General features: G+C 34.7%; 2 protein-coding genes across 3 annotated transcripts; one reads left to right on the top strand and one right to left on the bottom strand.

Annotated features, from left to right (window-relative positions):
* Positions 1-1,074: 1,074 nt before the first annotated feature.
* Positions 1,075-12,970, top strand: LOC142631832 (pentatricopeptide repeat-containing protein At1g76280). Of its 2 annotated transcripts, none has more exons than XM_075806165.1 (14): positions 1,075-1,406; positions 1,520-1,580; positions 1,742-1,799; positions 2,823-3,016; positions 4,258-4,365; positions 4,706-4,888; positions 5,021-5,518; positions 5,769-5,864; positions 6,002-6,175; positions 7,046-7,273; positions 7,873-8,016; positions 8,121-8,309; positions 9,313-9,413; positions 9,544-10,148. In XM_075806165.1, exons 1-14 carry the CDS (start codon positions 1,393-1,395, stop codon positions 9,569-9,571), a joined length of 2,076 nt encoding a protein of 691 aa, XP_075662280.1. In that variant the 5' UTR covers positions 1,075-1,392; the 3' UTR covers positions 9,572-10,148. The 2 variants fall into 2 exon arrangements, with proteins under 2 accessions (XP_075662280.1, XP_075662273.1); XM_075806158.1 differs by lacking the exons at positions 9,313-9,413; positions 9,544-10,148 and adding exons at positions 10,675-10,794; positions 11,960-12,970 and having other exon boundaries at positions 1,080-1,406.
* Positions 12,971-14,836: 1,866 nt separating this feature from the next.
* LOC142637472 (uncharacterized) lies at positions 14,837-22,403 on the bottom strand. Its single transcript, XM_075811752.1, has 7 exons — positions 21,872-22,403; positions 20,742-20,831; positions 20,542-20,622; positions 17,259-17,390; positions 16,270-16,488; positions 16,086-16,178; positions 14,837-15,375 (listed from the first exon to the last, which is right to left on the bottom strand). Exons 1-7 carry the CDS (start codon positions 22,100-22,102, stop codon positions 15,214-15,216), a joined length of 1,008 nt encoding a protein of 335 aa, XP_075667867.1. The 5' UTR covers positions 22,103-22,403; the 3' UTR covers positions 14,837-15,213.
* Positions 22,404-24,868: the final 2,465 nt, after the last annotated feature.

The following is a 24,868-nucleotide window of genomic DNA, read 5'->3' as shown; positions in this document are numbered from 1 at the left end:
CCTTGAACCCATCATGGTTATGTGATGAACACAAGAATGTTCAGTTTCCCACAGGCAGTGCCAATTGTAAGGGCATGTTTTGCTTGGAAATCCCAAAGGTGGAAATGGACTAAAGCCCAAAGAGCCAAAAATAATGAATTTGTAAAGAGTGGACTAGAAATTGAACTCCAAGGCATTGGACAAAAAACACAGTAGGCTAAATAATATTTGAAAGCAAGAATAAGTAGTTCAATGCAAAGAAAATCGTCCTCAGCAAAGTCTAAGAATGGTAATTCTTATATATTTCTCTCATACTTAAGCACAATTACAGTTCTTGAGTATACAATGATTTCTCTCTCTCTAGATTATCTCATGATCCCATTGTAATAGAGATTTCCTCCTTTATATTCCCTTTCCTCACTTCATCTCAGCCCTCCACGTGCAAGTTAGATTATTGACTTTGATACTTGTCCCATCAGTACTTCCCTAAAGTTTTCGTGGGTAGCTATAAGGCTGAATGTTACTATTCAGGTATCATCTCTACATTAATGCGGTCAGGGAGTTAGCTGCAGAGCATTCAATGCAGTGACAGTAGCTTGCTACTTAGATATTTCTCATCTTTCCTTTGTCTCATTCCCAAATGATACTTACCCTTACCAACATGATCGTCTGGTGCCTTAGTCTTGATGAGAGGTCGGACGTCTTGACCTCTACCCACTTAGCCGAGGAGGTGTTTCTCCTCGGACTACACTCTCAACTACTTATGACCAGATTTCTTCCATGAACTACTGACTTGTATGCTCTCGTTAGTATCTACTTGTCCTCAGACAACTTGATATCCTCAGATACGGTCCACGACCCAAAATCCATTTTTGGGCCCTTTACCCTTACATATTCTATTGTAAACATTTTGTTTTCTCCTTGTTTTAGTAGTAACTTTGCGACTCCCATCCATTTTCTCCCTTATCCCATTGAGAAAAGTTGGATATTTCAGCCCGGCCCGCTGCCATCATGCATACAACAAACCTTTTTCCCCTCTTTGGTATAAATAATGGGCCGACTTAAAAATTGGGTTGTGCAGCCAGTAATTCTAAATTCATCATCGCCAGAAAGCCACTAACGGCGTCGAAAACCAAAATTACCGTTTGCAATTTCTTGATGGCATTTTTGTCAATATCTTGAGAACCAAAAAAAAAAAAAAAACACCTAGAAGGGGGTCCGTCTATCCGTCTTTGGCTAAATCTCATCGGCAAGTGGATCGCGGTGGCTATATCTAACGGCGATTCACGGTTCGCGGTGGCTATTTCTAACGGCGAGTCAACAAGCTCTACTCAGAGGAACCGCTAGTCGTTTTTTTTATTCATGAACAAGCTCAAGCTCTAGCTCTAGCTGTACTGAGAAATTTCCAAAAATATGCATAGACCACTGTGAGTATCGCACTACACTACACTACACTGCTACTATAAATTTCTTTCACTATCGGCTTAGCATAATCCGTTCATATATGCCCTAACAATCACCGTGCTGTTTTCTTTCACAGAGCGAGGTTTCCTCTGCGTTCAATTGCGGACTCTTTGCTCAAATCGAAACCGCGCCAACATGTATGCCTCTGTGCTATGAATTTTTTTCTTTTTCTTTTTCATCTGCAATGTACACTGTTTGGTAGCTGAGAAAAGCTCGGAAATTAAAGCAACTACTTTTCAAATCCTAAGAAAAGAAAGGAAATGATTTTTTTTTTTTTTGACAATCATTATTGTTACAGGGACGAGGAAATGTGGCTGAAAATATGGGATCTTCACGAGCCCTTACTACATCAAAGGGTAAATAATCTAAGAAGCTTCAATTTGTAATGTGTTTGTAGTGGGACATATAATATAATCACTGCTGTTATCTTAAGCTGTTTATTTGTGCCCAAATGTCACCAACTCTTTTCAAAATCTTGTTAATTTATGGCATTTGGGTTCAGAATTAGGGTAATCATTTTTCACTCTGATGTTAGCATATGTAAACATGATGAAATCCGCTTAAAGATTTGGGTGGCCCTTGTTAATGAAAAGATGAGGGAGAATCGCTTGAGATGGTTTTGTCTTTTTCAGAGGAAAACGATAATGTTCCTTCAAGGAAGAGTTAATTCGAGGGGAGGATATGAAAAACTGTAGAGAAAGGCCAAAAATAATATTAGTAGAATCAGGTAAAATGTATGTGTCAATTAAGGAAGTAACATAGATTATAAATTCGGATGGAATAGAATGGAGAAAAAAAATATGTGTGGCCGACCTTGACTAATCTGTTAAGATCCATAGCCGACCCTACATAATTTGGGTCTAAGGCTTTGTTGTTGTTGGCAGCTAGCATATTTGAATTATATTTTTGGTGCATGAAACAAAAAAAATGATGTCTGTGTATGTACAAGGTATACTGTAACAATCATTATTGGGTCCTATTCCATATTTTTCTACTATCCAAATAAAACACAAAGCCTTTGCACTCTTTGTTTTGGGTTGGCTTGTAAATCTGTTTCATCATTCTACCTTATTCTTGGCTGGATTCTCTCTCAACTCAGATTTTAGCGTGTGCTTTTGTACTTAATATTGGTCCAATATTCAGTATCTTTTGATCTTGGAAGAATGCATATACATTCAATTTTAACTTTGACTGTATTGAAACAAATGAAAGTTTGATTGCTCAGATTTCATGTAGGTTAAAATGTCTTTTTACATAGATGAATCAATGCATACGATAATTTTTGGTTGTGGTATGGTAAATATGAAGAAGTGATTGATCGAGTTCATGTTCTTTTTTTCTTTTGAAGAAATCTTGAGTGTGTAGAATTCCAAATGCAGGTCTTGAATTTTTGGCGTATGGAACAGAATCAACTACAAGATCCATGCAGATGCAAATTGTTGATGCACTTCACTTGGGTGACAGAAGCAAAGCTTCTAATCTGCTTTTAGATCTTGGCCATGGAAACCACTCATTGAGACCTGATGATTTTGTTCATATTCTTAACTACTGTGCCAGATCTCCTGATCCACTGGTAAGCTGAACAAAATTGAATTGTAGTTCACTCACATATTTGTGCATGGTGGTAGATTTCTGCACCAGATCCTCTATCACTATGAATGAATTCATACCCCTCCCCCTTGGGCCCCTCCACAGTGTTGGTAGACGTGTCAAGCACACTTAAGCACATAGGTCTCTTAGAGCCTAAGTGCGAATGTGTGCCTGATATATTTTTTTATTTTTTTTTGAGAATGGCGTGTCTGAAAGTAAAACGCGCATTTTTCATAAATGATGAATAATATCCTCTAATATAAAGTTTCATACATATAATTAAAGAAGTTAATAAACTCAACGTAGTAATATTTTTTCCTATGAGCTCAAATAGATTGTGTAACTGCAAAAAGTTTTTATATTCAAAATTTACACAACTTTTTTTGATTTCTTAAAGTTTGTATATATTAAATTTGAAAACAATTATCAATGGACAATATGATAATAATCTAATCATATAAAGTTAAGACATAACATTCTAAATAAATAATTCTCTTATGTTTTATTATGATCAAAATAAAGTATATGGTTCAGTCAAAATATATGTAAAAGGCAAAGACCAAATGGCACAAGAAACCTTTTGTGTAGTACAACAGCTAAATAATAGTGTTTTTATAATAAATCAGTGGTCCATGTCTTCTAGATCAAGTGATTGATATTAATTTCATATATTCTTTTAACAAAAAATGAAGGTAAAAAAGTGTGCCTAGGCAGGTTTTGTGCTTCTTCCAAAAGCACCAGAAAAGTGTGTATGAAGCTTGCTTCATTTAACAAGCTCTGCTTTGGCCAAGCAAAACGTAGAGACCTTGGGCTTTGAGCATTAAGCATGCCAAGTGTGCTTTTAACAATTCTGAACACCCCAATTCTGCATTTTTATTCATTCTTACTCTCACCTTGCTCCCACAATGAGAAAATCCTAACCTGACCTCTGTTTGTAGAGACTCTGAAAGAAATAAAATAAAAGTTAACAAATTGTTCATACACAATCTTACATCTAGTTATATTCTTAAGTGGAGAACTCTTTGATAATGCATCTAGTGGTGGGTAACTATACCATGCTCCTCTTAAATTTGGCTCACCCTTGGAAGGTGAGACTGGTATCCCGTATCTTCTACCTCTTATCCTGCATGAGAATGCTCACTGCTGTTGAAACTCTGGTCCCAAAATTACAGATTAATTATTTTTGGGTGTAACATTCATGGAATTTGTTTCTTTGTCATGCAGTTTGTCATGGAGACTTTGAGGTTAATGGAGGAAAGAGAGATTGGCCTGAACGAAATATGCTATTTGCTTATCGTACGAGCTCTTTGTAAAGGGGGTTACTTGGAGGAGGTATAAGCCAATTATACAAACTTAAGTGGTATTTTCATAATCATTTATATATGCTGGTTTTAGTGTGTGTTGATTAGTTTGATGTCGTACACATTACCAATTTTTAATTTTGTTTCTTGGACGGTAAGTTATTAAATGGGTTTATGTGGCTGTATCCTAGGAACGGTTGTGTGTGTGTGGGTAGGAATTCATCTGTGATAGGTAATGTCTGGAATTACAATTGCAGTTATGGCTGTAATACATGTACCTTTAAGTTTCATGTTAATTGATACAAGTTCTGTCTATTTCTAAACTTCAGTTATAATGAACTAAACATTCTTGTGTGTTGTACCTTGTTCAGGCCTTTAATTTAATAAATTTTCTTGGAGAAAGGCAAGGCATCTATCCAATTCTATCTGTGTACAATAGTTTCCTCAGAGCTTGCGCCAAAATGCGAAATATATTTCATGCCAATCAATGTTTAGATCTGATGGAGCGTCAAATGGTGGGAAAGAATGAAGTGACATATTCAGAGCTTCTCAAGGTGTGTAAACTTAACAGTGTTGGTGTATGTATGATTCTTGTTGTTCTTTTTTCTTCATTATCTCAAAGGCAAAAGCTGCATACAATTATTAAGTGATAGTTATTCTTTTCTTTTTGTTTTTTGTTGTTTCAGCTTGCAGTTTGGCAGAAAAACCTGTCTGCTGTTCATGAGATTTGGATGGAGTATGTCAAACACTACAGTTTCAGCTTTATTTCTCTACGAAAGTTCATTTGGTCTTTTACAAGGTTGGGGGATTTAGAATCTGCATATCAGACATTGCAACATATGGTGGCTTTAGTTATCAGGGGAAGCATTTTCATTAATAGAACTGCTGAAGGAAAGTTGTACCCTTACAGAATAGACATTCCTATACCTTCAAATGGTGAATTATGCTCGAAGAAGTTTGACTTGAAGGGTAATGAACATTCTATTCCTTCCGCATACCATAACATAGAACAATGCACTACTTCTAGCTTAGAAAATAGAGAAGCTGAGAGTGGAAGACTAGGTGTGCTTAATAGATATGAAAACATTCCTGTAAAGAAAGTTTTGAGGTGGTCTTTCAGTGATGTGATACATGCATGTGCACAAGCTCAAAATTGTGGGTTGGCAGAGCAATTAATCATACAGGTAGGATAACCTGTTCATTAAGCTTGCCATTGTTTTGTTATACCTGAACCTTCTCTTCTGATAAACCAAATCTTTATTGCAGTGGAAATCACCAAACCATTTTTTTTTTAATTGGAAATTATGTTACCATTGATCTTGTGCATTAATGTTTCACTTTTTCCTTTTGTCCTTAACTTGTCATGCATGTGATTCATTATCAAATCAGCATCTTATTGTGCACTTACATTAAGGTCCATCTTATTTTGTCTAGATGAAAAATCTTGGGTTGCAACCGTCAAGCCATACATATGATGGTTTTGTTAGAGCAGTTGTTTCTGAAAGAGGTTACAATGATGGGATGGAAGTGGTAAGCTATGTTGGTTTACTTCATAAATCAGTTGTCGTAAGAACTTGTTTTCTGCAAACTTGCTAAATATCTTTTATTTCCTATTTGATCTTTGTTTTAAATAAGAGATGTTTTCTTCTTTCACCATGATTTTGCAGTTAAAAGTAATGCAACAGAGTAATTTGAAGCCATATGATTCAACTCTTGCCACCCTTTCAATGGGTTGCAGCAAGGTGCTAGAACTGGATTTAGCCGAGTCTCTGCTGGACCAAATTTCTGAATGTTCATATCCTCATCCTTACAATGCTTTTCTTGCAGCATGTGACAGAATGGTGAGTTAATATTTTAATGTAAAACTCTACACCATAGTTATTTTCCCTATTCTCATTCTGCAGAGTCAGTGGAGTGTGAGTGTTCACCTCCAATCCCTAAAATTAAGGTTGTTTGTATTCGATACATGGTACTTATCATATGAGATGTATCAAATTGGGAGCAAAAGGATATATATTGTATGAGTGTATAGAATGTGTATCTTCTGATTCATAAACACGTGAATATTTTTGGGTTTACACAAATTTATTTATTTTGAATTGATAAGTTACATACTCATTGATGATGTGGGTTCCAGTTAATTCAGTTGGTAAAATATTTTTCTATCAAATAAGAGATTTGGAATTCTAACCCTACCTACACCAAAAACCAATTGGTGTTTTGGGCCTAATGATAAGGAGTGATCATGTGGACACCATAGGTTGAAATTCTATAGTATCTATCAAAACAAAAAAGTTGCATTTCTCATTGATGCAGGGCAATAGACTCTTAGAGGGGGACTTGTGTTTGGGAAATAAAAAAAGAATAAAACAAAGGATAGGACCTAAGAATCAGTATCTAGGGTTTGCTTGGAATAAGCAACCTTGGTGCAAATCATGCTCCTTTTATTCTTGATTTAGGAGAAGTTATTGCTTATTTGGCTCTGATAGTAAGATGCTAGGCATATTGAGCAAGTCATTTATGTTAGCTTGGGTGTCACTATAGAAGCATCATTAGGATTTTTTTCTCAACTGATTCTGTACAAATTCAGCTCCATAAAATGGTTATTTGTGTTCATCAATCAGTTGAAGTTCACACACTAGATTGCAAATGCTTTCTGTTTTTTATTATTCTCTCCATCAATTCAAAATGACATTGCACTAATTCTGTAGGACCAACCTGAACGTGCTGTGAAGATATTGGCTAAAATGAAACACTTGAAGATTCTGCCAGATATCAGGACATATGAGCTGTTGTTTTCATTATTTGGTAATGTGAATGCCCCATATGAAGAGGGCAATATGCTGTCACAGGTTGACGCTGCTAAAAGAATAAATGCTATTGAAATGGATATGGCGAAAAATGGTGTTCAGCACAGTCATTTATCAATGAAGAACCTGGTAACTCCTAGCTTCACTATCTCGTTCCTTTTAATTGGAAACTGACTGAAACAGAGATGACTGCTTAAATAAAGATTGAATTATTGCTTTGGGTAATTTATTAGTATTTTCCCATACACTTTTCCATCTATTTGTGAGATAGCAAGGTGTACATGTATGTACTGATGTTTACAGAAACCAGTGACATGGTGTTTCCCTAGTTAGACCATGGTCCACAGCATGTAAATGGTGGCACGGTGAAATTTAGGTTTTCCTCCTATTTAGGATGGACTCTTTGATTTTATTGACCTGGATTGGGAAAGAAAACTATATTGACTAATAGTCTACAATTTTTTTTTTCCCTAATTCTTGGAAAATAGAATCTGTCTGATGCTATTCTGGGTGAAAACTGCTTTTGTCCCATTGTTGCACTGATAGTATTTCATTTGGATTGAAAAGAAAATGATACAGTTCTATTACATTTTGCTTGCATCGGCCTCTTATTATTAACAAAGTGCTTTAACTAAAATCATCTCACCTGAAGCTATTGTGGTAGACATTTTTGTTTTTATCGCTCAGGACCCCAGCTATGGTATTCATTCCATTTTTCTTCTCTTCAGTTGAAAGCCCTTGGAGCAGAGGGAATGATACGAGAGCTCATCCAGTATTTACAAGTGGCAGAGAACCTTTTCTGCCGTAATAACACTTATATAGGAACACCAATCTATAATACAGTGTTGCATTCACTTGTTGAGGCTAAGGAAGTAAGTACTTTCCACTCTACCTTTAATCATTTTAGTTGCTATTCCATAGTGCATTGGTGTAATTTATCAAATGTTTATCTGTATTATTTATGGTTGACATGCAGAGTCAGATGGCAGTAGAAATATTCAAAAACATGAAGTCATGTGGTATCCCCCCAGATGCTGCGACTTATAACATAATGATCGATTGTTGTAGCATTTCAAGATGCTTCAAATCTGCATGTGCACTGGTTTCTATGATGGTGCGTGATGGGTTTTATCCACAAACATTAACTTACACTGCTCTCATAAAGGTAATTCTTACTTCTTGTACTCTCTGGTCCCAGCAGCATGTGGTCTGAAATATTATGAATCTAACAAAACTGCGGCCTTCGAATGTATGTAACAAGAAAGAGTTTGGTTCTAATTAGCTCAACTAATAAAGTTCTTTGTCATTGAATAACGGACATGAGTTCAAGTCCCGCCTACTCCACAAATCAATTATTGTCTTGGCTTAATGATAAATAGCAATCATCATGGAGTGGATTCCATAGATTCAAATATTATCTAATCTATAAAAATTAATAAATAAATAAAAAGAAAAAAAAAAGTGTAATTTGTGCAAAGTACTGCTAACTTATAAAGTAATCTTATGTCTGAACTTGTTTCTTTTTTCTGTACTCCAAAACCTTCCTCTGCAATTTACTTTATCAATTTCCAATTCTTCGCATTGATTTAGTTTGCCTGCAAATTATGAACACACTTCATTTGAAGCAGAACCATGGTTACTTGTTAGCCTACCAACTATGCACAATGTTATAGTCATAACTCATAACCGAATTTGGAAATATTAAAAATCTGATTCAAATATTTTATCATTATATCAGGATTGCCCTTCAGATTCAAATTGCCATAGTAGAATTGCAGACCCCAACTAAATTTAATGATTTGACATTATGTGCATTATTGGGGGATTTGGCAAATACTATATTCAGTTCAAAAAGTGTAGAACTCAACTTTTACTGCTATATGCTTCCCTTGCCAAGAAATATTTCTTATTGAAATAAATGGCAGATAACTTTATAAGTTGGCTTAACAACACTTAAAAATTTTACTGTTCTTGTGGGAAAGTTTCAGCTTATATTTTTACAAATACAAATAATCAGTTTTATGAGATGAAGTAAGATCACTCAAAACTCAGTTCCATCTTACTAATTGTCTAAATGTCTTCTCATGGCCTACGTTGGTCAACCATTTTAATCTCATAGTCAACTCAACTCAACAGTTTTGATCTCATAAATTCCTTTTTGCATATAGATTTGGTCCACGTTCTTTCCAATTTCTCATCACCCTAGTGACCCAATCAGTTCAGTTCATAATCTTCTACTTCATCGCTACCAATTTCTCCTCATCAGCAGGTGCTACCCTATAGTGCTCATATATTAAATGTAGTATGCCTTTTTTTTTGCTGAAATGCGGTATATTTATATTCTCTACTGCCTTGTCCCTACCTTTTCTGATAGCTATTCCTATCTTGTAATTTTTCAGTGTTCACATCCTTATATTAGTTATTTAGGCATATGAAAGATGCTTCTTGATAACCCAATTCCCAACTTATTTTCAAGCATTGCTTTTCAGGTAATATGTTGGAAGAGTTCCTTTGTTTGTTGTCATGCCTCAATATTACAACATACTTTGGCATTAACAGAGTGATATGTCATAATAGACGATGATTAATTTTTTTGATAAGTTATCCTGAAGAAAGAAAACAATTTTTCGAAATTTTTGTTATGTAAGGGCAAAGTATGGAGTATTATTTATCCAAGAATAGCAAAGTATAGAGTATTATTTATCCCAGAATGTGAGGAGCCCGTCAGTATATTGAGTCGTTGACTATTATTTGTGCCATCTACTTATTGTTGTGAAGAATGCATGCTAATTTATCACTAAAATTAGTAGTATGCCTATGCAATGTGCAGTTTAATTATAAAATATATTTAATTAAAGAAAATAATAAAAAACTATCTTAATAATTAGTGAGACACTCGAAAAATTAATAGAGTTTCACCTAGATTAAATTAACATCTTAATGATCAATCAGCTACACCTAAAAAACGTATTAATTTTATGATGTGTAATACATATATTAAACCACCACATATGGTTATGAAGAGGGGAAAAAAACCACATGTCGAGCCACTTTGTGCAAACATGAAACACCGCAAACACATTATGTATTAAGTAACTTTTGTTATAATAAAACAAAAAATTATGACAGATGATCAAATTATCAAAATAATTAAAATAAATAACAAACTTTATTTTAAATTTTCCTGAAACTTTTGGTAATAGAATTTTAGTTGGAGTAGTATTTTTAAAATTATTTTAAATTTTAGGTAATAGAGCTTTACCTAGAGTAACCTATCTAACGATTAGTAAGTCACTTGTTATTTTGATAGTAGAGTTTTATTAAAAGTGATCTATCTTAATAATTAATGAGCCACATGGTAAAAATCCATTATAAAATGTCTATACATACATTGAACCATTTGGCGCAAAGGGTCCAACTTTTGTTATATAGAATATAATATTTTCTATGATTGTCAGGTTTGGTGTTGATAACACAAAATATACACTGGCTATGGAATCATACTCAATACTGAGCTTAATTTGTTTCAGATTCTGTTGGAAGAAGAGAATTTTGATGAAGCATTGAATCTTTTGGATCAAGCATGCTCGGAAGGACTTGATCTTGATGTACTGTTATTTAATACCATTCTTCAAAAAGCATATGAAAAGGTACTGTATCTCATGTCCTCTTCTCCCTTCCCATCTCTCTTCCTTTCAGGCATCAAAACTGAAACCTTTTGCATTTCTTCAATTTCAAAAACTTAAAGACAGTCAAAATAAAAATAATTATATGTCACAGATTGTTTACATTTCACACATGATTCGCTTGTCATTCCTTAGATATTGGAAAAGCAAGTTTCGGGTTGCTTTGTGAACCTTGTTACACTATTAATTTTAGATTGTTGTTTTTTTCTCTAGTAATTGATTGGGTCTGATCTGTGAACATCATCAGTTACGTGTGCAAAGCTATCATGCACTTCGTACATAAGTACTTTACAAAATAGAATTATATTTCTATATAGATGTTGCTGTTTAAAACTTAGAAGTTTTTACCTTTTCTATACCACAAATCCACACACAGCACCTGTGCACATATATACATGTTTGGAAATAATGACATCTATTGAAATATTTCCTTTTTTAACTTAAGCTTCTAATCTTGTCTTCTATTTGGACAACTTCCAAGATTCACGTTTGTGTCAATGAGAGTTGCAAGGGCAAGAACACCTCACTTGCTGCCTATTTTTGCATCACATTTTTTTTCTTTGGGTCAAATGCATATCTTTATCTGATTTCCAAATTAGCCCCTCTAGACCCTTTATTGCCATACCTACTTATTTGGTGCCCTTCCCAATGGTATCATGACAATACATGCAATGATGCACTTGTGCTTTAATATAAAATACAGCAGATGTAAGTGCAAATTAACTTCCAATGGATGTCAAAACATGTGCCAGATGCTTGCTTGGTTAGATAAGCCATTAATATTTTCTCTCTTTCACATATTTTTTTTGGTAAGTCAACATGTTATCACAAGTGTGATAACTAAGCAGTAAATCCTCAACCAGGCTATTTAAATTATAAAGTACCTTATGTTTGACCTATAAAGTATAGTCATGGTACCTTATGTTCAACCGAGAGCCATATAGCTCAACTGGTTGATTGTTGTTTCAAACGCAGACATTCAGGTTCAAATTCCCCCACTCCTAACTATCAAATTATAAAAAATACAAATGTAGTTTGATTTATAATTTCTTGGGCATGTCAGTCTGGTTGCTCTTTTTTTTTTTTTTGAAACATTGTTAATTTCTCTATTTCTTATTTCATATCTCAGGGAAGGATTGATGTAATTGAGTTTATTGTTGAGATGATGCGCCAAGAGAAAATCCATCCAGATCCATCAACCTGCTATTATGTGTTCTCTACATATGTGGATCATGGTTTTCACAGCACAGCTTTTGAAGCATTTCAGGTTTTGAGTATGCGTATGTTGAGTGAAGAAGATGGAATTGATCATGAAAAGATGGAATTTGAAGACGATTTCATCCTTTCTGAAGACTCAGAAGCAGAGTCACGGATACTCGAATTGTTCAAAAATTCTGAGGAAAACATTGCGGTTGCACTTTTGAATTTGAGATGGTGTGCCATGGCTGGGTTCCCAGTGTCTTGGTCACCTGATCAAAGCCAGTGGGCTAGAAGACTCTCAAGAAACTATGATAGCAGAAAAAGAGCTGCCTAATTGATGTAAGAATGAGATTTGTTTGGATCAAACTCTGATCTTTTGAGTTGCTCTTAATTGTCATATGGTAAGGGCTATGCACATGTCTTGATAGTTAACAGAGGATAGAGCTTCTTAGTTTATCAGTGACAGTCTGACAGGCTCCAAAAGTATACTGTATAAGTACCAGAGTTATGAAGCCATACTAACCCAAAAAAGAAAAGAAGCAAGATGTGGAGTCGGTGATATTCACAGGACTAGTTGCAATTTTCTCGTGAAGCAAATCAGCTGACCTTTTAAAAACTTCAGAAAATCCGAGATGTGTGACTAGCAAAATAAGCTGAGCTGGACAACGAGGAGATGTGAACCCTTACCCATTATTGGTGGATTTTGTGCTGTAAAATTCGCAGTGAATGCCTCCTTTTTTTGGGGTGGGGCGGCGATATGGTTTGATGTATCATTAATTTTTTTCCTTATAATTTACGACCAGCAAGATGAAATTGTTTGAGATGTATATTTGATTGCGATCATGATTCATTGCAATCCTGTGTAACAGGTCAGAGTTACTAACTAAAGAGTAGTAAGATGAAAAGTACTTTCAGCAATGATGGCAGAAGGTTGACTACATTTACCTCCTTTTTTTGCCTCTCTGTATGTATATCAGTAGTTTTTATATTTAGAAAGACTTTTACTTAAATTTAGTCGTATCAAAGTAGATTAAAATGCTACATTAATGTAACTCAACAAAAACGTAGTAATAATAAATGGACTAAAATGCTATGCTATACTAATACGGCTCAACAAAAACGTAACAACAATAAATGATATGTTTAAGATTTTAGATATTACGATATTGAGGTTTATATATATATTTTTAATAAATTTGGATTTAGATTAGGAGCTTTCAACTCAAATATACATGTTTTTTCCATTATATAAGTGCACAAAAATAGATCGAAGTAGACCAAAATGAACCGAATGGATCGAATATGAATAAGGTGGACCAAATGGATTGAATAAATGGACCAAATAGGACTGAAGTGGACAAACTGGACCAAAGTAGACGAATAGGACCAATTAGACAGAATAGACCAAATAGGACCAAAGTGGACAGAATAGGACCAATATGGACCGAATAGGGCCAAAAGTCCAATGTGGGCAAAATGGACCTGAATAAGACTAAATAAATAGAAGTGGACTGAATAGAACTTTAGTGGATAGATAGACCAAATAAGACCAAATGGACCGAATATGACCAAATTGGCTTGTAGATAACAAAATGAACCGAATAGAACCAATGTGAAACTTTTGAATATTTATCATTTTTATTGCATTTTTAGGTCTCATATTTCTAATTTCTAATATCTATTTTAGTATTTTTCTTAGTATTTTTTTAACTCAAAACTAAAAAGTTTAGCCCAAATATAATAAAATTTCACATTTCAACCCAAAAATTAAGAAAAAATTGAAATTTTGAGCTAAAATTGAAAAGAAAACCTACAAAAAGAATCAATTTAAAGCCTAATTAGTTTAAAATGGACTAAAGAGAGACCGAAATTGGCCGAATAGACCAAATTGGACTAAAGTAAACTTAATTGGACCGAATAAATTTTTTTTAATTTTTAGAGAAAACAAATTAGCTTCAAAAAAATTTAGAGAAAAAATTATGTATTATATTTAGGGGTGTTCTCGATGCAATACAGTGCGATTTTGGGTCATTTTTAGCACTGTACTTTGTGGTGCAATTTAGCTAAAATCATAACCATACCGCATCTCATTTTTGTGGTCACATGTGCGGTGCAATGTGGTTTGGGGTTTAGCTAAAATCATAACTGCACTGCACCTCATTTTTGTGGTCACATGTGCAGTGCAATGTATAAGATATGATTTGAAGCCAGTATATTTTTCAAATTTTGGGCTTTTCTTGCCTAGCCTAAAACTGATTTTTCCCTTTGTTTTGGGCCAAGTTTTAAACTATTGAGCTTTTTTTTTTAAAAAAAATTTTGGGGTTGGCTTTTTTAATCAACACTTACTTGGGTTATTAATTTTTTTTTTCCTGGTTAAAAACTAGGGTTATTAATATATAGAGAGTGCGGTGCAGTTTTCTTATTATAAAATCAAAAATTGCACAGCACCATACGATGTTGTGCATTGTTAATTGCAGCGCGGTACAGTTATGCCATTTTGCATGCAGTTTTTGTAGTTTGGTAAACACCCCTAACTATATTCCAATACAAAATAATTATTGACGTGTGGATTTACGACTAGCATCTATATAATATCTAAAAGTTAAAACACAATATTTATTATTGCAATGCCCTTAATTTTGATATATTTCTGGCCACTTTGGTCTATTTGGGCCCAATTCGGAACATTTGGGCAAAGTGAAGAGATACGAGTGACATTATGGTGCAAAAGGATGCATGTCTAAAATTTTTAAGCCCCAAAATCTTGACGCGAGATTTAGAAACAGGATGGATGCACGTTATAAAATAATCCAAGAACTCCCGATTCTCTTGATAGTTATAAGATAATTGAAAAGATGCATGTTTGGGACAGTGTACATACGGGGATTTCACTAGATGTGCCTACAAATATATCTTTGTTGGTAAACCCTACAAATATATCTTAGGCTTTAGAATTAACATTATCAATCATTTTGATTACTGAAATTTGAGAAAGCCTACTCCGTGGCAAGTTAAAATTTTTCCTTCCCAACCAGCAGTAAATCATCCATGGATTGATCCTTCAGCTTCTTCCAAGCTTAAAAGCACCCCCTTTGTTCACATAATGGCTCTAGTTTAAAATGAAGAACACTTTGCTCCAACAGCACCTTAACTTCTGTTCTTTGCAATTCCATCCATGGTAATTTAAACATTTTCTCCTGGAGGCAATTCTGCGAGCTTTGGGGTAGTCCCAAGCACTCGTTCCATATCAAAACGGACTTCGATGTTACGAATGCTGTAGCCGACCACCATCAGCCAATAAAGAAGCTTGGCAAGTTCTGGTGCACTAGTCTCTGTTGCACTTGTCTGTTATGATAGATACAAATTTCAATAGGTTAGTCAATATCTCAAATGATAATGTATCAAAGAGACCTGGCAACAATCAGTATAAAACAAAATCTGAACATCATCCATAGGCATCAGAAATTAGATGCAAGTTATTTGTTGGATAATTCTGTTTTGAAGACCTATCAAAGTAAGATGAACAAAAAAAATTTGCATGTTCACTGAAGATTTGACCAGAAAAATTCATGGATATAATAGCTTAAATTTATGATGGAGATAAATCCAGTTCATCTTGACTTCATATAACATTGCAATTTGGTTCCACTGTTGCTTAGACCATAAAGCACTGGAATGTTCAAGTCAACTAAGGGTAAGAGTCATAGAGCTTAATACTACCTAATTTCTAAGAAAATATTAGCCATGATTTGGAAATTTTCATGGATGTCAACAGTTCCGTTTTCAAAACATTTTCTGCTCAAGTACTTATAATACTATCCCCTTTTTGATACCAAACAATATCATACTCCAAATAGTGTTAGAATAAGTAAAAAGAAGGAACCCTGTTAAGCAAGATTTTTACAGTTATGAGACCCCAGCTTAATTAAAACTATTCAACCAACTTCACCAATTTACCATATTGCAACACCAGTATCTTGGAGAATTTCTGTGAATTCCTTCGTTAAAAGAGGATAAACTGGAATTTAAACCTTGTTGAAAAGATCGTAGCAAACCTTCATTTGGCTAGGATCCGAAACAGCCAAAAGGCGCTTTATGAATGTGTTCATTGCAAGCACAACATCCTCTCCAGCACTACTTGTCAAATCCTGCAAAAATGTTGAAGCAATAAATTGTTAGAGAATCAGGGACACGTTATAACAACGATATTACATACGAGAGGACATAAGGTTTCATTACCTTCAGATTTTGGGGCTCAAGAGACTTGAGATATTCCAACAATTCATTTTGCCCATTTAATGATTTTCTACCAACTTGACGATTCAGTTCCTCAACCTCAGCTTCAAGTAACTCTATGTACTTTTTAGCATCAATTTTCTCAGCACCTGAGACATTATTCCACCTAATAACTTCACCTGACACATTCTTCTGTGTACCTGGTGCATAATCTGGCGCATCCTGTAACAGTCACAGTATCAGGTCAAATAGTGTACCAACCAGAGCAGAAGTTAAATAACTATAGTACTTATTCAAAATACACCTAGAGCATTTTTTAAGAAGAAAAGAAAAGGCTATACTCCCACAGAACCAATTTATACACCTGCATGCCAGGTTTTTGCACCTAAAATTATTTTAAAAAATACCTTCCACCTAAAACCTGGTGCAAGAAACAGAGATGAATTCCTGGCATTGTTAATGGTTTAGAAAAAGTAGTCTCCTCACCACAGAACAGCATCAACTTAACCCAATGGAATTTCCATAGCTGACCTGATGATAAAGTCTATTAGCAATTCTGAATGGTTATAACTAATCACAAGTCCTATCATCACCATGCCCATCATATATAAGCCCCAGATGAATTATATTGTTTTTTTTTTTTTCTTCCCATTTATCACTGAGGTACTGGCATACAGCATCCTGTCATAATGGAAAGCTGCAAAATAAGGCACATGGTTCAAGGTTCAAGGTTCATAATGGAAAGCTGCAAAATAAGGCACATGGTTCAAGGTTCAAGGTTCAAGCACAAACATCCTCTCCCCTTTCAGTGGTTGCAAGAGTCCTTGTAAATGAGTCTGATGAACACTCGATTAAATTATCTAACAATTTCAATGTTCTTGTTCTTGTTCCTCTTCAAGAGTGGCAATACTACAAATTTTTTTTCTTAAAGACAGAGTGGGTGCCCAGAGAGAGGGGGGGGGGGGGGGGGAGGGAGGTGGAAAGGAAATTGCCTTTTTATCTTGTGCATCAGGAAGGGCAACCTGCTCCAGGCTTTGTTGTAGTTCCAATCGGTATTGTGCATTCTTAAACATGTATCCAGTCATCATGACACTGTACATTAGCTGCGCAAGGTTTTCAGCAACCTGAAAGAAAAGTCAAGTGATATTAATAAAACAAAACTCATATTTCAGTGAAAATGTACAACTCAAGAGAGGGGAATAATAATGCTAAAAAAGCACTCATGAAAAAATCAAACCACCTTAAAATTTCAAGGGAAAATACAAAAAACAAAGTTATACCGCTGCTTCAAATTAGGTCCTGGGTTTCTAATTTTATCGATTATAGTCATTCTTTTTGTTCAATTTCAGTATTAGGTCTCCATCTATTTCCCACACCATTTACTAAACACATGTATCAAAACGTTTGTGCTTTACCAAAGCAAATTGATGCTTCAGAACCCCCAAAAAAAAGACATCATTAGTAGACTCTCTCTGCTCTCTTTTTGAAAATTCACCGGACCAAGACTGACCATCAAAGCCAACAAGCAGCACTGCCACCTTTCCACCCCAAACCAAAACACCATCCCCAAATCTCAGAACCCATTTGCTTCAAAGAAGATCAGATCTCAGAACATATTCACTTCGAACAAGAAAAAGTAGGGAAAAAACAGAACAGAACAAAACAAAACAACGTAACACCCAAATCATAGATTCAAATCAGATCATTTTCCCACATTTTCTCATGAACCAGACATACCACACACAAACCCAAAAAAACCATAACCCAAAATTTTCCCCCAAAAACAACTTCAATTTTTTTAATCTGTAAGAGAAGAAATTCATTGATGAAAGAAAAATGGGGTGAGGCCCAAGTATACAGGGAGTATACTATGGATAATAAAGAAGAAAAAAGAAGAAAGAAAACAAAAAACAAGCTGTCCAAAAAGGTTTAAAGATCGGATTCTATATTGAAAGAAGGCAAATGAGCTCGTTGCCACTTGAATAGTGTTTCCATAAGCCGTGGAGTTGAATTATCGAACGTTCTTTGCCTTCGAAGTTACGCATATACTTCTCTCCAAATAGTCCACATCAAACAAGAGGGAATAACTTCCCAGAAAATAAAGAATAATAAGACCCCTTTTCCTCAAGTTATCAATTGTTAACAATTTCCATTTCATTGTAGACCAAATAAAAAACCAACAAAGGAGTTTTAAAACACCACATGGCCCCCCAAGGGAAATGTCAGTCCCCCCACTCCTCAATGTTTTGTACTAAGTACTAGCTTTCAATCCTTGAGCTTTGGAAAGAGTCCAGATCATCCTATCCTCTTGAGAATGGCGTATTTTGGCAGTATACAAATCCTTGATAAACACGTCCATGATTTCTAGCTCCCAATCATGTAACAAACAAACGAAAGAAGGATTTTAGTGAAGCACCCATTTGACACATCCAAATAACCAGCCAACTTTGCTTATTTATTCCTTGCAAACTGAAAAAGTTTTGGATATTAATTCTTAGTAGTCACCAAGAGCTTTGTAACTCAATGATATTTCTTGGTCTCCTTTATGAGGACAACCTAGGTTTGAATCTCACCTCCCCATTTATTGCAACAATTGAAATATCAAACAAGATCTTGAGACTCTTATCTCCCCACCAATAGTCATGCGAACAACGAATCTTATTACCTGTTGCACCTCATATTTTACAAAGGTCTCAAACTTTGACCAACCCTTGTTTATATATTTACATAAGCTCACACCATATGCAACTCCCCCCCCCCCCCCCCCCACCCACGCCCCCTCCCCCCTACATTTTCTGTACATCAACCTCCCTCAGATGTTCCGCACTTGATTTTGACCATTCCACACTAAATCCATCTCCACCCCAAACCTCCCAATTGAATGGAAAAACAAATGTAATCCCAATTAATCAAATTGAACTTAAATTCATCCACCAAACCATCTCCAACGGAAATCCCACTGAATTTTACCCATTCTATTTGCAACACCAATAGGCTGTGGGAAAAGAGAGTGAGAGACGTAAAATATGTAGGGAGACTGGAGAGAGTACTTTTAATTAGAGTGAGACTTCCACACTTTGACAGGTATCTCTTTTTCCAACTTTCTAGTCTTTTCTCCATTCTTTCTAGAACATCATCCCAAATACCCCTACCTTTAGAGAAAGCTCCTAGTGGTCCCAGACATTTTAATGGTAAGGCAGATACTTTACACCCAAGAATGTCAACTAACCTTTCCAACCATAAAACATTTTAATGGTAACGTCTTCAATTATCTTCAAACCATAAAACTGCCTCAAAAAGTAACAAGGTGCAACAACTACCATACCTCTTTTGGCCTGGAATCACACATGATAAGTGTATCATCTGCAAAAAACAAGTGTGAGATCCTAAGAATATATGTAAAGGCGGTGGCTCAACTTTCTAGACTTCCCAAATCCTAAATTCAAGACCAAAATTTTGTTTCTTTCCTACACTTTCCTACCAAACCAAATAAAAATTAAATAATTTTTTTTACCACCAGCCATGGACAAACCCAACCATGTCCAGGAACCACTTGAGGCACCGCCTCCCAAATCAAACTCCAATCTAACACACAACCATAACAAACCCTAACTCCCAAAACCACTAGCCATTGCCACCCCCCACCCCCCTCTTAGACCAACTCAACAACTGAATCAAAGACACCATGAGCCACTGATCTATCAAGCATTCCTCACACGCTGTTGATGAAACCGAGCCACTGGCCCAAAATTCCTTCAAATGGCTTCTGTCCCTTGAACTTATCAAACCAGCCACTCGAAACTCATTAACCAGTCACTGTCACCTCCAAATTCCATTTGCCATCATCTTCGGATCCCAACTGCTATAAACTTCAAACTGCAGAATATGCTGCCTACAAATCACTGCCTTGAGAGGAAAAAAGGACGGTGGAGTCCTTGAGAGAAAAGAAAGAGAGACACTTAATCAAGAGATGAGAGAGGGTCCAAAAAGACCCCTTTTTAAGGGAAAATAGCATCATTTTGTGGGGGCTATGATGTCAATTTGCTTTGGTAATATGCAGACATTTTGATAAACGTATTTAGTAAATGGCATTACAGTGAAATCAATGGTGGCCAAGAATTAAAAGGAACATGACTTTAATTGACAAAATTAGAAACCCATGACTTAATTTAAAACAATGGTAGAAGTGGTTTCCCCAAAATTTCAATAGCCATTTTTAGGCATAATATTCAATTCCACAAATGCTTTTGCATATAAAAAAGCAACCACACTTACAGTGGTGACTGTTACTGCAAAAAATTGTGGTGGAAGCGTTCCAATCATATTTGTCACTGTTTGGCGCATAGCATCAACTACCTGAAAGGTGAGCATGAAAAATAATTCATTTCCACCAGGAAAACATGACCATGGATAATAAAAACCTCCAAGAAACACTACAGCGGCATTATATAATATCAAATGCATGGGTAACATACCTGTTGAGGTGCTCTCTTCACAAACATCTCCATAAATTCTGGCTGCACATTTTTGACATACTCCAATAGAATTTCTCTTCTGGTCTTTGGCTGTTGATTTCAAAAAAGGGACACAAACATACAATCAACTATGACTGCAACAAATCAAGCGCAAAACATTCAAATCAAAATATCGGGGAAGTGGGTAACATTTCCCTAGACAACAATTCTAAAACTTGGTACAGCATGTTGAAGCCAAAGGTTAAGCAGAACTTCACATTCTCGTCTTGAGCTGTAAGGCCTCACAATTTAGCTGTGATCTTTGAACCAACATAAAATGGGGTATCATTAAATATATTGCCTAGGCTAATAACACAACAACAACAACAAATCCTTAGTCCCAAATTTTTGGGGTCGGCTATGGATCCTCAACAAGATTAATAAGGGTGAGCCACATGTACGTTTTTCCTCCATTATATTCTATCCGAAGTCATAGTCTCTGTCACTGTCTAGGCCAATAACAATGGGACAAAATATTGGAACCAATCATCCTATGGTCAAAGTTATAATAGGAATTTCTCACTAGTTCCATTCCAACTCCTTAGCCTGTCTAGAGGGCATGACATTAATATTAACCACAGCACACATCATTTAGGGTAGGAAAAACAAAAATTGTATCTCTTTTTGATAGTATTATTTAAATTAATCTATATCTATCCCAATTTTTCACTTGTAATTAAGTTTTCATAATACCCTCCTCGCTGTTCTAGTATATAATACCATCATTACTAATAACTACCTTAATGACCAACATTATCCTTTATAAGAGATACTACCTCCACAACATTTTTACAACAAATCATAGATGGTTAGTTGTTATTTATTATTGGTTTAAATTTGACCTTAACACTAAAATTACTTTTTTGCCCCAATAATAACAACTAGTAACAATTATCCACTTAAAATTTGTTTAAAAATATTGTGAAAATGTTGCGGTTATCTCATTTCTCATCCTATATAAGCCATGAAAACCACCATAATTTTTCCATTCACATAAGTTCACAAAAAAATTACAAAAGCATAAATCAAACAATACACTCATGCATAAATATGTGTAAAATGTATATCTAGAGAGAGAGAGAGAGAGAGACCATAGCTCCGTTGGGAGGCTTGGAATCGCCGGAGGCATTGGGAGCTTGGTTCTTGGAAGAATCATAAGCATGAATTGTGAGAGCAAATCTTCTTCCTCCTCTGTGCTTGGTCCTTATCGCGGGGAAGTCAATTAAAGAGCTCCAACGAGGCGAGCAATACGAAGAAGAAGAAGAAGAAGAAGCAAATTGAGGTTGAGGAACTAAGAAGGGTTTCACTGTTAAGGAATACATTTTGATAGCAATCAAATAACTTCCTTTGTTCTCTCTTTCTCTCTAACTCGAACCCTAATTCCTTTATATCATCGCCATTAACAATAGCAGAGCCAGAGAGAGAGAGTGTGTGTGTGTGAGAGAGAGAGAGAGAGAGTGTGTGAAAGTATATAATGTTTATGTTTTTCTTGTGCTGGGAGACTGGAGTTGTCACTTCCAAGAGATGAGGGTTCGTTTTGCACGTGTACTGACAATTGCCGCCGGACCACCTGAATATCGGGTGTTTGAAAAAAACTTCAAATGGAAAATGAATAGTTCATATTAATTTTTTTTTTCCGGTGGTTAATGAGTGCCCTGAAGCGCACACTAAGACACAAGTTAACAAATTCATTTTTGAAAAAGTTTTATTAGGATTTGAAAAAAATTTTAAAAAATTTTCAATTTTTGATAAACTTTTTTCAAAATTGGTTTATTATTATGTACTCTAAGAGCATACATTAGTAAAATTCTCATTTTTTTTTAATAATTCAAACATAATAAAATTTTAATAATAAAAAAAACAAATTACTGGTCATTTTTTATTAATTCCAATTAATAATAATAAAAACAAATTACGGACCATTTTTTATTATTTCCAATGAAAATGTTTAGGATTCAATAAAATTCATTTTCTATGGTAACTACTGACTTTATAAAAATAAATAAAAATACAAATCGAAAGATGTATCAACTATCAAGAATTGCATTTTTAAATGATATGACACTAACATTATTGGATCCAACAAGAATAAGATGTTAACTATAAAATAGAAGCAAGTTGTTCTCATTCGTAAATAATGTTTGTTTTGGTATTCACTTGACACTCGCATTAATTATCATTTATAAAATAAAAAAAAATATTGATATGTGGTTGTGATGTATGGAGTATCGTTAATATCAAAGTTTTGAATACCATTTTGAGTTGGTTACTAGAATAACATAATGTAGTTCCTGTACGTATCAATATATTGTATCAAACATACCATATTATATATATATAATTTGTAAATATAAATACTCCTTACAAAATAAATATAAGAACTATATCATTCATGCCATCTCATAACCCAAAATAAAAAGTTATAGGATGACGAAATTATGAACAATAACCAAACCATTTAATTTACCCATCTTATAATTGCTCCCAAAAAGAAATATAAAATATTTTTATATATATAAATAAGTGAATTAGGAGCTAAAATATGCTTGATGAGGACTGATTTGGGGGAGGAAAAAAGCTACCAAACTCCAAAAGTTATATTAAAAAAAAAAATTATAACTCAACTATAGAGTTTTTTCTTTTTTTGGGCTGGAATATCTATTCCTGAGTCCTGATCACCATAGAGTTCTTGCCCGGAATGGCTGGAATAGGTCAAAAAGTTTAGAATATGGACCAATATTTGAACTGTTGGGCTGCTGACTTTATGGCTTGTTTGGATGTTTAAAAAAAGAGGGGGAGTAGAGTAGAGGGAAGGGGAGTAATTCAATTACCTTGTTTGGGAGTTTTTTAAGGAAGGAGGGGGAGGGGTTTGGAGGGGTTTGAAGGGGTTTCAACTACTTCCAACTCCCTCATTTTTAATTCCCCCAAATTGGAGAGATTTGGAGGGAGAGTAGAGCACATAAAATTATTGATAAAGTAAGTTACCTAATTTACCCTTATTATATTTATAAAATTACAATATTAAAAACAAGGGGAAGGGCTAATTACTCCCTTCCCCCTTACTAATTATAAAAACATCCAAACAAGGTGGAGGGTAATCATTCTACTCTACTCTCCTCCCCACTACTCCCCTCCCCTCTACTCTCCTCCTTCTCTAAACTCCCAAACAGGCCATTAGAGTTAGGATTGATACCTTTGTATTAATTTCCTATTTGGATATGGAGGCCCATTGCTGAACGAGAACTTAGATAGTACCATTGAGTGAGATTTAAATAAATATAAAAGAACACACGTTCCTTCAATTCCTCTCTCAACTTTCCACTAAGTGGTTTTAACAAATTACATAAATATAAAGTAAATATATAAAAAATACATTTGTTATATTTCTTTCATTTCATATTTTTTTAAATGTACAAAACATGCTGAGAGAAAAATAATTTAAAGAATTTACATACATATTCATTCCTTCACAACTCACGTGTGAAAATGCATTCAAAGAATTTACATATTCAAGGATGTGTTTGGTAATATTATTTCGTGAATGTATTTATTTTCTAAAATGTATTATGACATAATGTGTTTTTTTTTTTTAAATGCATCTGGTATTATATTGAAATTTTTATTAAAAGTAATTATGCTTAATGAAATTACGTTTGGTTTTGAATTAGTGTAAAATGCTTTTTTTTCTTCATGTAAATCAATTTTTATTAGGATGAGTATATGAAAAAAAATGAGCGATTTCTTATAAATAAATTTAAAAATTGGCATACATGTTGTTGGCATGTTGTTTGTCGCAGGTTAGTCTTTGGGAAAAAGTTATTTTGAGGGATAACTGATGTGGTGGGGTCTAGTACTAAGAAATTACATATACAAATATTTTATTGGTTGCTTAGAGCCTTAGAGGGAATCAATGCCTCCAAATAAATGGACTATTTCGAAGAAGTCCGTGCCTCCAGGTTAAACCAGCTAACAATCTGTAATATATAAATTGATGAATGTTTTATTTATTCTTTGTCAACATCTAAATTTACAGAAGACATAATTCCAAATAAATAAAGATGAATACTTACTTCCCATAATCTATCAAC

The sequence above is a fragment of the Castanea sativa genome, chromosome 1 (assembly GCF_040712315.1).
Source record: "Castanea sativa cultivar Marrone di Chiusa Pesio chromosome 1, ASM4071231v1".
In the NCBI taxonomy this organism is placed as follows: Eukaryota; Viridiplantae; Streptophyta; class Magnoliopsida; order Fagales; family Fagaceae; genus Castanea; species Castanea sativa.
Note: the sequence above shows the minus strand (reverse complement) of the source record. Positions and strands in the feature narration are given on the sequence as shown.